The sequence below is a fragment of the Rhinolophus sinicus genome, linkage group LG04 (assembly GCF_036562045.2).
Source record: "Rhinolophus sinicus isolate RSC01 linkage group LG04, ASM3656204v1, whole genome shotgun sequence".
NCBI lineage: Eukaryota > Metazoa > Chordata > Mammalia > Chiroptera > Rhinolophidae > Rhinolophus > Rhinolophus sinicus.
The window spans coordinates 170762519-170776911 of NC_133754.1; the positions used below are offsets into that span (position 1 = coordinate 170762519).

The window sequence follows — 14393 nt, forward strand, 5'->3', positions numbered from 1 at the left end:
CGACACGGCCACAGCCTTTCCTACTACGACTCCCAACATGCTCCACGCCTCCCCGGACGTTGAGGCCACTCGGCCCACTTCCGATGGGTGACACAGTTCCGCTTTGCTGGGCGCGCGTTGGATTGTCTGAAACGTAGAGTGCAGCTTTCGCTGGGACTTCGCGGCCCCGGAGCCCGGCATGTCTTCCTCACGCGCTACCTCCACGGTACAGATCTGAGCTCACGGGAGCGAGGAGCGGGTGGGGGTCGCTGCGGAATGGGATGGGATAAGGCGATGGGGGGGCCGAGGAGGAAGGCTGCGAGACTCGGTCTTAGAGAGCCGAGCAGCGTTTTCCTGATTGTGAAGCTCAGTTGCACCTCTCGTGCAGCCGCGAATGGTCAACACCTCTTCCGACTGGTCCAGAAACGGAGCTCAAGGACTAGTGTCCTGGCCAAGATTTATGTCTGTGTCAGACCTCTTAACTGTAATGAGGCCTCCAAACTACCTAACGGTATCTAGTGCATCTCGTCTGAAAACGTTTGAAATGTATAGACCAGTAACTTGGTAACCTGCTCCCCTTAACACCGCGTTGGTGTTTTCAGTTATCCTTTATCGTTCCCTTGTGATGAGCACTGACCCTGGAAGTTTCATAAAACCCAACAAGAAATTGCACTTCCAACCGGTTGAGTTGAATTAAATTCCAAAGCAAACCTTTGACAGAAAAATCACCAAGAGAAATTCAGGAATTGTATCAACCTCTTTCTGTCTGAGACACTGAACACCCCTACACCAACCCCCATCAGTGAAGACACATCTTAACTGGTGCCCGCCTTGTCCTTTCCTTTGGGGAGGAAATAGAACTGAAGCTCAAGATGAGCTTCACCCTTTGGGGAAACCTAGCAAGTTGCCAAGATTGAGCCTTAGGTTAATCCAGGTCTTTGATTTAGCAGGCAACGAAAACTAAGGCACCTGACGACTTAGTCGCCCCTCTTGTGAAGAAACCGCACATCTATTATGGAAGTTTGGAAGAGAAGGAGAGGGAGCGTCTGGCCAAAGGAGAGTCTGGGATTTTGGGAAAAGAAGGACTTAAAGCAGGAATTGAAGCAGGAAATATCAACATAACCTCTGGTAAGATGCAAATTGTGAATCCATCTTTATCTTTGGTGCTCAGATTTTCCGCAATGAATATCTTCCTAGATTTAAATATCAGCATTAATAATGTGTCAAAATTTTCAGTTTTTAAACTTACATCTGTATATGGCCATACTTTGCCTACCCTGCTTAGTATCGTCCAGAGAGCCTTTTGCTTAACACCTTTTAAAGAGTTTTTCCTTCCATGAATTGGTAGTGATTTTGCCAGGAGTTTTATTCAGTGTGTATAGCTGACCCTTGAACAACACAGGTTTGAACTGTGCCGGGTCCACTTATATGCAGTTTGTCTTTTTTAAATAAATACTGTAAACGTGTTTTCTCTTACGATTTTCTTAATAACATTTTCCTTCTCTATACTATTACGAAAATACAGTACGAGTACGTATAACATACAAAATATGTGTTAATCAACTGTTTATATTATCGGTAAGGCTTCCAGTCAACAGTAGGCTATTAGTAGTTAAGGTTTGTGGGAAGTCAAAAGTTCTGTGCGGATTTTCAACTGCACAGGGGGTTCCTCCCACAATCCAACCCCACCCGGCGACGTTCAGTAGTCAACTATATTTGGATTCAAATTGATTCCATTTATCTTCTGGAGATCTAGCACAGCTCTGGCATTGGTTTGAAACTACTATGGTTCATAATATTCTGTTTTTAGTTTCCCAATTATTTTTCTTCCATAATGAAACATTTTTTAAATTAAAAAAATATTAGTTATTTTTATTTTGAAAAATAATCAGTGTAGAAATGTGTGAAGTAGTAAAACCTTTCATCCTTATTACTTGGGTCTGTATCTTTCCAAGAATTTAATAAAGCTATAAAAATACATAATTTTTTTCCATAAAGGAAACCACGATATACAGATTGTTTTGTAACCTACATTTTTCATTCTGTACTATTAAGGATATCTTTCCAAGTCAGTGACTATTGTCCACTATATTTTTAAAATAAAATTATACATGTTTGTAATAAGAAATTCAAACAGTACGGAAGGGTATAAAATGAAAAGACTTCTCCGCAGAAAAGACTTCTGTCAAGTGTCTCATTGATCCTTCCACACATTTTTTTTTTCTATACACATGCACTTTAATGACTTTCTAACCTTTTATGCTTTTTTAAGCATAACTGCATCACCACTATACTTACCATTTTTCATACAAATGTTTGTATTTAGTGTGAGTTTTTTAACTAGCTGCTAGAGTATCCAAAAAGTCTTCTAGTCAAGGAATATCATTTACATGGTAATTATTTTCAATTTACTAGTTTCATTTCTAAGTGTCCCCATACTGGAACTGTTTTAGAGAATAGCTTTGGCAATTGTTAAAATGATGTTTCTGTTTCGTCTTTTGCATAGAAGGCCTAGTTAACTCATTTGCTAATGATGCCCCATACTCATTATTTTCTTATCTAAGCTATGTGTTTGTTTATATAGGAATATATAGGTTTAAGGTTGCCAGATGAAACAAGATGGCGTGAACCATTTTGCTGCCTTTTAAAGCTGTGTCATTTAGTTTTTTGTGTGTGGCGTGAGTTAATAAGCTGAGAAACTAAATGTATAATAGATTAGACAGTTAACTTTCACTAAGGGCATATACAGACTCCAATTGTAAGAAATTATTTCTTTTTTTTTTTTATTTGAAGATCTGGTGATTATGCTGATGTTGCCTGTTCTCTTTATAGGAGAAGTGTTTGAAATTGAAGAGCACATCAGTGAGCGACAGGCGGAAGTGTTAGCTGAGTTTGAGAGAAGGAAGCGAGCCCGGCAAATCAATGTTTCCACGGACGACTCAGAGGTCAAGGCTTGCCTTAGAGCCTTGGGAGAGCCCATCACACTTTTTGGAGAGGGTCCTGCTGAAAGAAGAGAAAGGTACCCTTTCTAAACATCTACTCTCTTTTTTGATCACAGAGTTCTAGTTCCAAATTTATGTTGTTATTTGTAGCAAAACCTTTTAATAGACTGTCTCAGCTGTTGTTAACGGAATATCTTTTAAGTTGTGTTTATATAGTTCAACCCTTAATCTGAGTCTCAGGCCAATTTTTACTCCACTACTAATTTTCCTTTATAAACTGCGAAGAGGGTGTTAACATGTTTCCTCTCCCCTTCCCAAAGTGGAATTTTGTAGTTGAACTTTGAAGATTTAGACAACTAATGCATTCCTTGTCAATGACACAAAACATAATGACAAGTGGTTTTTGGATATTACTGAAAAGGGGCATTGTCCTCAGATAATGCTCCGCTTGTGATTTTAACGTTGCAAAGCTCTTGGTGACAGGGTAGTCATATGCATTTATGAGGCTCTCCTCTTGTCTTTCTAGCCACTGTCCTACTCTCCCCATTATCATTTTTGTTTTCTTGGTTTGCATAGTCTGCGTGTTTAATCGCTTCAAAACCTGTAGCATTCTCTCATGTCCGTTAAATAGAACCAACAATGCTTGGTCTGTTTAAATTACAGGAAAAAAAAGTACCACTTCTCTTGTGCTCCATGCTTCAGCCACACTGAACTATTTGTGATTCCAAGCTCAACACACTTTTCTTACCTCCAGACCTTTACATAGTATGTTAAACCCTCTGCCTCAACAGTCCTCTCCCATTCTTGGCCTGTTGCCCCGACTAAATGATTACTCAGGTTCGGTAACACCTCTATGAAGCCTTCCCTGATCCTCCCTCCAAACCTAGGCTAGGGACTCCTTTTATGTTCCCCTTAGTACCCTATACTTAACCACTGTCATAATACTTAGTATAATGTATTATGGTTCCCTGTTACTTTCTGTCCCCATCCCCCACCCCCCCAAACCCCGCTCTCTAGAACTCTGTTCCTTGAAATCAAAAACTGTTTTCTTAGTCATTGTTGTACATTTAGCACCTGAGTCAGTATGCAGCACCTGTGGCATTGAGTGAAGGTTGGCTGTCTCCACAGACCGAGGGATAGCAATGTTTTGGCTAGTTAGCGCAACATTGAATAGGGTAATTGTGTATAGTTCAATTTAGGGAAATCTTCAAATAAAAAAAGATTGAGTGAAAGAAATCACACTGGAAGTGTAGGCGTGACATCTTGACTCTTAAAGAAGGTTGCTTGCAGTATGAATGGTGAGACAGTAGGGGAAGCTTGTCTCCCTTCTCAGATGTACTTTTCAAAATCTCAACTCTGTTTAAATGTCGATCTTTTTTGTTACAGGTTAAGAAATATCCTCTCAGTGGTCGGTACTGATGCCTTAAAAAAGACCAAAAAAGATGATGAGAAATCTAAGAAGTCCAAAGAAGAGGTAAGATATGTCTTTGCCTTTGTAATATAAACATGAAGGAAATGAGGGAATAGTTCTCTCATACGATGTGGATGGGCGTGGAGGTCTGTTTTTGAAGACGCTACCATTTAGGAGTAGTTGGTGGCAATAGTTTGTGGCTTCTGTGTAGGTATAAATGGAGATTAGGGAATTTCCCATTCAGGAAAGAACCATCGCATTCCTGGCGTAACTTATAATAAGGAACCAGAAACCATCTAATAAGACCTCACAGAAAGAAACACAATAGAAAGCATATATGCCTGATTTCATCCTATTATTGTACTAATTCACCTTTTTTCTGGGCAGTTAGAATAGGGAATTGACAGCTATGTGTGGGGCACGAATGCTTCAGACTTAATATTTCTGCTCTTAATTTAACTTTCAGTATCATCAAACCTGGTACCATGAAGGACCAAATAGCCTGAAGGTTGCTAGACTGTGGATTGCTAATTTTTCACTGCCCAGGTAAGGAGAGCCTCTAGAAGGAGAAAGAATCATGTTTGTTCTTGCTTCCTCTCAAGGACTGAGGATCTGCTTTATAATGACTGTGTTTGTTAAATGAAATTGAATTGTAAAGTACTTGTGTGGACCCCTTGTCTACAACCCATTTGCTCATGATGGTAATGTTGTTCGTGTGTCACAGGGCAATGAAACGCTTGGAAGAGGCCCGTCTCCATAAAGAGATTCCTGAGACAACCAGGACCTCCCAGGTGCAAGAGCTGCACAAATCTCTCCGGGTAAGATGCTCTCAGCAATTGTCCACTCTCTCAAGGTTCTTAAATACTAGATTTGCTCCTTTGGCTCACTTCTAGGAGGGTAAAGGCAGTTACAATTTTTCCTCCCTGTTGCCCTTTGGGAGGAGCCGTCAGTTTAGGTGGCAGGAACCTACTGTACTTTGTACTCAGCAGAGGCCTGTGATTCTCTTTAATTCTTCCTTTTAATGTGTCAAAGTTGTGCCTTAGATCTCTCCAGTTTTCCTGTTTATATTTAGCTGGCACAGAAGCTAGTGATACTAAAACTGTAGAAGACAACCTGCTGGGGTTCCAAATCAGTCGTAACTCCATTCATTCATCCCTAGAAGTGTCTCCTAATAAGGGGTGGGGAAGCATAACAGAATTTTGGGTTTTATTAAAACTGTAAAGTTGCTTTTTTATAGCAGAAAAGCCAAGAAACTCTTGGATTAGCCCATTGATGATCACCGTTTGTCTTTTTTTTTTTTTAAGTCTTTGAATAATTTCTGCAGTCAGATTGGGGATGATCGGCCTATCTCCTACTGTCATTTTAGTCCCAATTCCAAAATGCTGGCCACAGCTTGTTGGTAAGTTACATCATACTGTGACTTTCTTTTCCTAAATGGGGAGCAAGTTCAGGAAAAACAATCAGCATTTGGCTTAGATGTCTTTCTCTATCGTCTTCCTCTGCTTCTCATGATCACACCAAACTAGAGGTGCTCCTGCTTTCCCCGTGCTGTTGTACAATGAGGTCTTGGTGAACAGTTCTGACTGTTTACAAGGGCCCGCAGGGATCCATGACATGTAGCCGTGTGTCATGTTCTTGACATGAGTATTTTGGAGCAGGTCACGTAGTGAGCTTATAAACTAGTATCCATGCCTCAGTATAGCTTTTCTTTTTCAGGTATGTGACCCAGGCAAAATACTTAATCTCAGTAAGCTTCAGTTTTCTGATCTATAAAGTAGGATGAGATGTTTGTAAAACGTTTTGCCTTGATAGTGCCTGGTGTGTGGTAAGGACTCAGTAAACATGAGTTACTGTTTTTAATCTTTATGTTTGACTTACCACCACATTTGCAGAAAACTCCTAGGATGTAATAACGGTTTGTTCTATTTAGTTACTTACTTATTTTTATGGGACATGGCCATCTTGTAAGAGGGGAAACTTCCTTACATTGTGTGCACAGGAACTACTTGACTAGGCCGAAGCTGAGACCACGGTTCAGGAGAAAGCCAAGGGCCTGCACACATCTCTCCACGCCTCAGTTTCCTTCATTGTGAAACAGAAATTATCAGTCCCAGTTTATGTCCTCACAGATGAAGGATCATTTGAGACGATAGATGTAAAAGTAATTGGTGGGAGATTTTCTGAAATAAAAAGTCTTTTTAAAAAATTGAAGTACTTTGTAAGCAGCAAACTGCTCTTCATATTTAAGGAGATGGTATCGGTAATAATATTATTATTGAAGAGTTGGATTTGTCCTGTCTTCCCTCACAAATTGATCCAAAAATCAAGAAGAACAGCAGCTTGGGCTGCATAGGTTGTAGTCCGGTGGAGCCCCTGGTTGCATGAGACCTGGATGCAGCTTTCTTCTCTAACACTTGAAATGCTAAGCCTTTTCTTTTTCGTTTTCTGTCTGCCTCTGTAAAGTTGATTTGGGGTGAGAAGAGATTGTCCTGTAATGTTACCAAGAACCTTTTCCTTCCCAGACCAACCTGGCTGACATGCTTTCCTTTGTATTGGACAGGAGTGGGCTTTGCAAGCTCTGGTCTATTCCTGATTGCAACCTCCTTCACACTCTTCGAGGTGAGTTACACTCTTGTTTAAATCTTCATCTTTTTCCCAGTGTAAACTGTGTCAGCAGTAAAACTCCAAAAAACTGCCTGTGCTCCGACCCAGTACACACAAGATTAATTCTTGACTTGGTTTGGATTTCTTGACCGCAAGGCTCAAAGATGACGACTTCATACACATACCACTTTTCTCTCATGTCCAGTCTCTAAACCAAAAAACAAAGGTTTTTGTGTTTTGCTTTTTAAAATATGATTAAAATGTTTGTTTAAATTAATATGTCCACATATTCCCTAATATCTCCTATAGTAGTCATTGTAGTCTGTGTTTGCACATAAGTTATAAGGGGGCGGGAACTCTTTAACTTTCATCTCTCATACTCCTTCAGGACATAACACAAACGTAGGAGCAATTGTATTTCATCCAAAATCCACTGTCTCCTTGGACCAAAAAGATGTAAATCTGGCTTCTTGTGCTGCTGATGGTTCTGTGAAGCTTTGGAGCCTTGACAGGTGAACACTATTATTCTTTATACTGTAATCACTAAAGTAAATGGTTGATTAGTTGGCCTTGGGACCTGAAAATCTGGCATTTAACCCCAGAGATGCTCCAAGAGTCGAGGTAACTTGGTATGAAAATAGAATGGAGGATTTCTGTCTCACACTTTTTCTCACCAGAGGAGTTGTAACAGGTTTCTTCTTGTTTGTTAACTTCAGACCTTGAGTTTGCTTTTAACATAGTGGCCACTGTTTCCTGGCTCCAATTATTCTGGAAAGATCTGTTTTACCTCCTAGGCAATAGGTTGACTTTGGAGAAATGCATTTTGGTAGGTTGACTAAAGATAATGTTCTTGGCAGCATGTTGGTTCTTAGCAAACAGCCACAGGGGAGAGGAAAGTGAGGTTCTGTCTGGCAGTGTGGCCAAGGAAGTGAGGTCTCCTCCCTGTAGCATCGTCCCTTACCGAGACCATATTTTCCAATTACTACAGGTTTGTTTTTTTTAATGTGTTTATGATTATTGTTTTCCAATAAATTTTTGCAAGTACGTTGTTGGTTAAAAGACATCTGAATTCAATTGCTTTGTTTTCTTTCTTTGGCAAAGCACATGAGGCTTTTATTCTAGGGTTTTGTAAAGAGCTAATTAGTGTCTCTGCTCTTGACTAGACAGGGTCTTACCTGTGAGCACAGCAAGTTTTAATTGGCTTTGGTAATACTTAGCAGTATTTGCTCCCCTAGGGCTTTGATTAGTTCCTTGTATGCACATTGACAAAGTTTCCTTTTTAATTGCCCTCTTTAGGGTTCATGTTTATTTTCTTCCGCTGGTGTTTCAGATCTTTCTGTGGTTGCTGGGTGGTAGAATTTAATGGCTCCAAAAGAAAGCTAAGCCTCTGTATGTTTAGTTCTTTTTTCCATGAGGATCTTTGAACAAGCAAAAGTTTGAGATAATTTTATCTGTAATCCATTTGCACCAAAACTGATTGCCTCATATCTCTGTCAAAGTATGTTTTCTTTCTGGAATTTCAGCACTACTTTGGTGCAGAGAGACTATTTTGCTTATTTTTTATTTTTCTCTGACTCTTATGTGGTACAGCATTAAGAGTTATTAACATAGTGAATTGAAGTACAAAGAGAGTGTTTATTGAAGTACATTGGGCAGTTTTGCTCTGTGGGCACATGAAGTAGTCCCAAATTTTTTAAATCCTTGGGAAGTGACTTAAATTTTTGTTAGCCCTAAAGTTTTAACAAATTACAAGTTTAGCTATAATTTGGCTTCTCAAGTGATATAGAATTGGTGCATCTGTATACAGTTCATAAGTTCAACGAATATTTACATGAGTATAAAATAGTTAACTCACATATATTTGATTCCTTTTCAGTGACGAACCAGTGGCAGATATTGAAGGCCATACAGTACGTGTGGCCCGTGTAATGTGGCATCCGTCAGGACGTTTCTTGGGTACCACCTGGTAAGCCTTCCTGTTCCTGTTCTATCCATGTGGGTTTATGACATTTTGTTAACCCTTCATGGCTAACTGCCAAGTAAACTTTTAGAACAGATCTTCAAGTAGGATTTTCTTGGACAGCAATGAATCAGAATCAGAAGAGAGTATATGATCTAGTTAGGGCCAAATATATTTGTTTTCAAACTGCAGTTAATCTGAAATTTCTTTTTCTTTTATTTTTTTATTATTATTTTTTTAATTTTAAGTGTCTTTTTCCAGGACCCATCAGGTCCAAGTCAAGTAGTTATTTCAATCTAGTTGTGGAGGGCGCAGCTCACTGTGGCCCATGTGGGGATCAAACCAGCAACTTGTTATTAAGAGCACCATTCTCTAACGAACTGAGCTAACCGGCCACCCTAGTTCATCTGAAATTTTAAAATCACTGATTACCAGAAAACTAGAATTTTCACACTGTTCTTTGTTGACCAGTACCAGAAGTGTTTGTTTTGTTTTGTTACATATTGTATTATAATCTCTCTGCTTACAAATTGGTCCCCCTTTCTGGTTCTATAAGCTTTATAAGCCCAGAATCTGTTAAAGAATTAATTAATTGAGGTCTCATTTACATGAAGAGGAATGGATTTGTTTTAAGTGTGCTAGTCAATCAGTCTTGACAAAGGCATATGCTTGTGTGACCCACATCCCTTTTGATGGAAAGAACGTTTCCATCATCCCACAGAGTTCCTTCATGCCCCTTCCCAATCAGCTTCCCCTCCCAAAGCAACCACTGAGCTGATCTCTATCACGATAAATTCTGTCTGTTCCCACTATATGAACTCATTTGTGTCTGGCTTCTTTCACTCAGCCAACATTTTAAAGATTCATTCATGTTGATGCGTGTATCCATAATCCTTTTCATTGCCGAGCAGTATTCAATTGTATTACCGTGCCACCATTTATTTATCCACTTTCGGTTGTTTCCAAGTTTTGGCTAGTCAGAATAAAGCTGCCATAAATATTCTTACACAGGGCTTTTCTTGTGGACATGTTTTTCTTTCTTTTCTCTTGACTACGCATAAATACCTAGGAATGCTAGGTCGTAGGGTAGATATCTATTTAACTTTAAAATTTTCCAAGTGGTTTTCCAAAGTGGTCATATCATTTTACATTCCCAGAATTCTGGTTGCTTCACATCCTTGCCAACATTTGGTGTTGTCAGTCTTATCATTCTGCCCAGTCTAGCAAGTGTACAGTGAAATCTCATGGATTTCATTTTTTTTTTTTTTTTTCCAGATTTATCTCATTTATTTTAGCACCGACTCTTTCTTAGTAGAATCAAAACCAGCTGGTGAGCCCAGTGTTCTCACGCCGCCATTTTTCCGGAACCTCCCCATGGATTTCATTTTTTATAACCCTAATGACTGTTGGTGTTGAGGACTTTGTCATATGCTTATTGACCATTTGTATATCCTCCTTTGTGCAGTCTTCAGGTGCTTTCCCCAATTTTTTAATGTTTGTCCTTTTTTTAAATTAAATTTATTGGGGTGACCGGTTAATAAAATGACATAGGTTTCAAGTGTACAATTCTCTAATATATCATCTGTATGTTACATTGTCTGTTCACCACCCAAAGTCAAATCTCCTTCCGTCACCATATATTTGACCCCCTTTACCCTTTTAATGTTTGTCCTTTTTTGTGTCTTTATTTCCATGCACATAGACAATTCTACCATCATTTAGTGAAGATACTTTCTTTCCCCTGTCGAAATTGCTTTGACACCCTCTGAAAACCATTTGACTGTAATATATGTGTGGGTCTATTTCTAGTCTCTGTTCCATTGATCTATTTCTCAATGATTGATTTGTGTAACCCCAACATCCAGTGTAGGGCCCAGTAAATACAGAAGGTGCCCAAAAAAAAAAAAAGTGTACACATTTTAAGAAAGGAAAAACCATTAATATTGTGATACTCAATATGCACCGATAACAAAAGATGAATACAAGTCACGTTTGACTTCTGCAATTACAAGAGGTGCTCAAAGTGATTACCATCAGTATCCAGACACTTCTGATTATGGCGAGCTACTGCTTGAGCAACGCTGACCAGAAAGTGTCCACTTGTCTACATTTCTTTGGCACCCCCAGTATATAATCACTCGGTGAATGACGGCAACAGAATCTTGGCTGAGCCATTCTTAGGGAATTCTGTTCTTAAAATAGCCTCTGAAATAGGTTTATAGGAAGTGATAGTTTCCCAGTTAGTACCCAAGATATATGTTTAGTTATTAAGACATTGTTTATGCCAGAAAAGAATTTCTTGGTAATATGGTTACATGAATAGTTTGAGAAGCCTAACTGAAACTACAACTATTTATAATACCCTGCACATTGTAGAAACTGAATAAATTTCTTCTGGGTAATTGTTAGTTTGATTTTGTAGCTATGACCGCTCATGGCGCTTATGGGATTTGGAAGCTCAAGAGGAGATCCTGCATCAGGAAGGTCACAGCATGGGTGTGTATGACATTGCCTTCCATCAAGATGGCTCTCTGGCTGGCACTGGGTAAGCCTTCTTCCATACAGGCGGGGCAGCTCAGCGGTCTCGCCTCCCGGGTGCCTGCTTCCGCGCACAGCCGGAGTCAAAACTGCTCATTTGTGACTTACTTTATCAGGGGCCTGGATGCATTTGGTCGAGTTTGGGACCTGCGCACAGGACGTTGTATCATGTTCCTAGAAGGGCACCTGAAGGAAATCTATGGAGTAAATTTCTCTCCCAATGGGTAAGAGAAGCTCATTGGATGAGGGGTGGAGAGGGTTCTTGGTCGGGAGGTCCTCTTTGTTTCTAACTCAATACCACATCTGATCCACAGCTACCACATCGCCACTGGCAGTGGTGACAACACCTGCAAAGTGTGGGACCTTCGACAGCGGCGCTGTGTCTATACCATCCCCGCCCATCAGAACTTAGTGACTGGTGTCAAGTTTGAGCGTAAGCTTCCTCCAGTTTTAGGCCTAATCATGATACGGAATGTGGACCAGGCTTCGCACTTCCATGGCATGTGGGCCAGGCTTTAGCTTAACTTGGAAGTGGAACAAGAGAGAATTTGGACTCTGTTAAAGGAGCAGATTTTAATTTCCTTCCTTCTACTGTGCTTTCAGACAGAGCTATAGCACAGCTTGCTTCTCATTGCTAGGAAGTAAAGACTTCCTGAATGCTTTGTTTCATCTTTCTTCATAGAAATTCTAAGCACTGAATCCTTAGTGTTATTCTGAGTAGGTTATCTATTGGGGAAAGCCAAAAGACCTTAATAATGTGATTTGTTAATAATGTAAGCCTTCCTGTAGTTGTCCATTTTTCCTAGAGTCCTAGTAGGAATACAGATCAGAGCGTTGGGTTTTTCTGAATGTGGAAATACCTTCTTTTTGAAAATAGTATGTTCTAGCAGATTTATGTGCTTTTGTTTTCTGATACTCTTTTGAATACTTGAACTCCCCTTTTCTCTCGTAGCTATCCATGGGAATTTCTTGCTCACTGGTGCCTATGATAACACAGCCAAGATTTGGACCCACCCAGGCTGGTCCCCACTGAAGACTCTGGCTGGCCATGAAGGCAAAGTTATGGGCCTAGACATTTCTGCTGATGGACAGCTCATAGCCACTTGCTCATATGACAGGACCTTCAAGCTCTGGATGGCTGAATAGGCAGAACCATGGGAAAAGGACTCTAACCTCAAGTTCTCCCTTAAGAGCCATTTGCAAAAGAAAAATTGATGAGTTTTGTTCTATCATGTTTTTTTCTAGTTACCATGTATAGATCCTCAGTAGATTGGATTTCCTTGTCAGCCCCCACTCCAGCAGGCAGCCCACTCCCTGGGTGTTGGTGAACCCCTTTCATAGTTGCAATTTTAATTTCATCTTCAAGCCCTGCCAAGAACTGTGTAGACATTGTTTTTATTAATCTTTGGTTTAAATGCCCTGTTGCCTTCCTCACAGCACTCAGGATTGTGACTGACTCCATTTTTAATTCTTGAAACTTGGCTTTCCATTACTCGTACATGCTTCAGGACTACATGTGACCCGGAGAGCAAAGTGGCTGGACTGGAGTCTGGAAGCCCTCAAGTAAAGAAGCACGTCTCAGCACGCACTGGTTAAACAGTGGCTGACAGAGCAAGAACCCTTCCTCTACCTTGAGACTGGGAGGTGAAGCGGTAGACCCACAGCCAAGCTCAGGGTTACGCAGTGGAGAAGATTTTACCTCTTCCTGTTGGGTTCGCTTGGAATGCTGCCTGCATCAGCATCAGGAAGCTCAGAACTGAACATTTGCCGTGTCAGAAAATGTCTTCCATTTAGCTTTGAAGTTTGGCATCCTTCGTGTTACCACAAAGCTCGGCCGTTGTGTCAAAAGTCAGTGAAATTTCCAGAAAGCAAACATGATGTCTCTATTGTGTAACCTCCTTTCTGTCGTTTATTTAAAGGATATACCCCTCATGTCAAGGAAACTCGGGAAAAAATCCGTAATGGGTATTTCTAAAGACTTTTGTTTATTACACACTTGCTACAGTATAAAATCCTATTACAGAAACTCCTTCAAAGAATTATTTTGCTTAGTTAAGTATTTTCTCAATCCCAGGCTTTGATCCATAGAGGTCCCTTTTTTTTGGTTTGAGATATAACACATGATCTCACATATGACTTACTCCAATTTCTGTCTCCGTGATAAGCACTCTTAGTAATTTTTTAAAAAATAGAAAGCTATTGCATTGTGGGCCGGACTACCCGTGACTCTATAATATTTACTCATTGTTCACCCACCAGTTACCTTCCCTTTTTCCACCCGAAGTATACAACCATTGAACTCTGAAAATACACAGTAAATTCATACAGGAATACAGGAATTTAGAAGAATAAAGGATTGTGTATAGAGAATTCAAGAAGGGCTTATAGGATGACTTCTTAAATGTTCAAAACACTTGCACTTGCTAGTCCAGAAAGGCTGAGAGTTGCTTGTGTAGCTGTAAACTTCAAACTGTGTTGTATGACATATGGCTAAATACTCTGTTTACTCTGATTCCAATTATAGCCAAATTGTCGCATATCCTGTGTACCTGTTAAGCTCCTGAATTCTCAGCTCTACCCTCTGTTGGGCACTTCACTGTTGGTTAAGTATTAACGGGCTTTATTCCTTCCATAGTTAGCCACAAAAAGAAATGATTTTCATTACTACCTTTGCAGTATGTGTAAACTAATAATGAACGTTAGTGTATTAGCATGCAATTTGGATATAGTGTGTATAATGTGTTAAGGTTTTTAGTCTTTCAAGTTTAAATTTTATTCCGTTAACCTTGTCTTTTTTTGGTAGGGAAAGGGTGTTGTTCCAAGAATTGTAGAGGTAACAACCGGATGGAAACAATTTATCTAAGCCTTTGGCAAAACAAATACCTCATGGAATATGCATTTCTTCACTGAAAACATCTTTGTAAGAAAGCAGTTAGCTGAGGTGCATAAACCAAGTGTG

General features: G+C 39.9%; 1 protein-coding gene across 2 annotated transcripts; it reads left to right on the plus strand.

Annotated features, from left to right (window-relative positions):
* Positions 1-48: 48 nt before the first annotated feature.
* On the plus strand, positions 49-13973 carry PRPF4 (pre-mRNA splicing tri-snRNP complex factor PRPF4). Of its 2 annotated transcripts, none has more exons than XM_074330851.1 (14): positions 49-205; positions 927-1107; positions 2812-2998; positions 4308-4395; positions 4799-4878; positions 5057-5150; positions 5637-5731; positions 6893-6951; positions 7325-7448; positions 8813-8902; positions 11319-11441; positions 11551-11658; positions 11749-11867; positions 12387-13973. In XM_074330851.1, the coding sequence occupies exons 1-14, from the start codon at positions 179-181 to the stop codon at positions 12578-12580; spliced, it is 1569 nt and encodes a 522-aa protein (XP_074186952.1). In that variant the 5' UTR covers positions 49-178; the 3' UTR covers positions 12581-13973. The 2 variants fall into 2 exon arrangements, with proteins under 2 accessions (XP_074186952.1, XP_019610196.1); XM_019754637.2 differs by having other exon boundaries at positions 930-1107.
* The last annotated feature ends 420 nt before the right edge of the window (positions 13974-14393 follow it).

Bases quoted from the DNA above. Each gene is read 5' to 3' on its own strand.
- PRPF4 (XM_074330851.1), top strand. From the start codon at position 179: ATGTCTTCCTCACGCGCTACCTCCACG. The intron at 11,659-11,748 runs GTAAGAGAAGCT...TCTGATCCACAG, and splicing joins GTAAATTTCTCTCCCAATGG to CTACCACATCGCCACTGGCA. The intron at 11,868-12,386 runs GTAAGCTTCCTC...TTTCTCTCGTAG, and splicing joins GACTGGTGTCAAGTTTGAGC to CTATCCATGGGAATTTCTTG.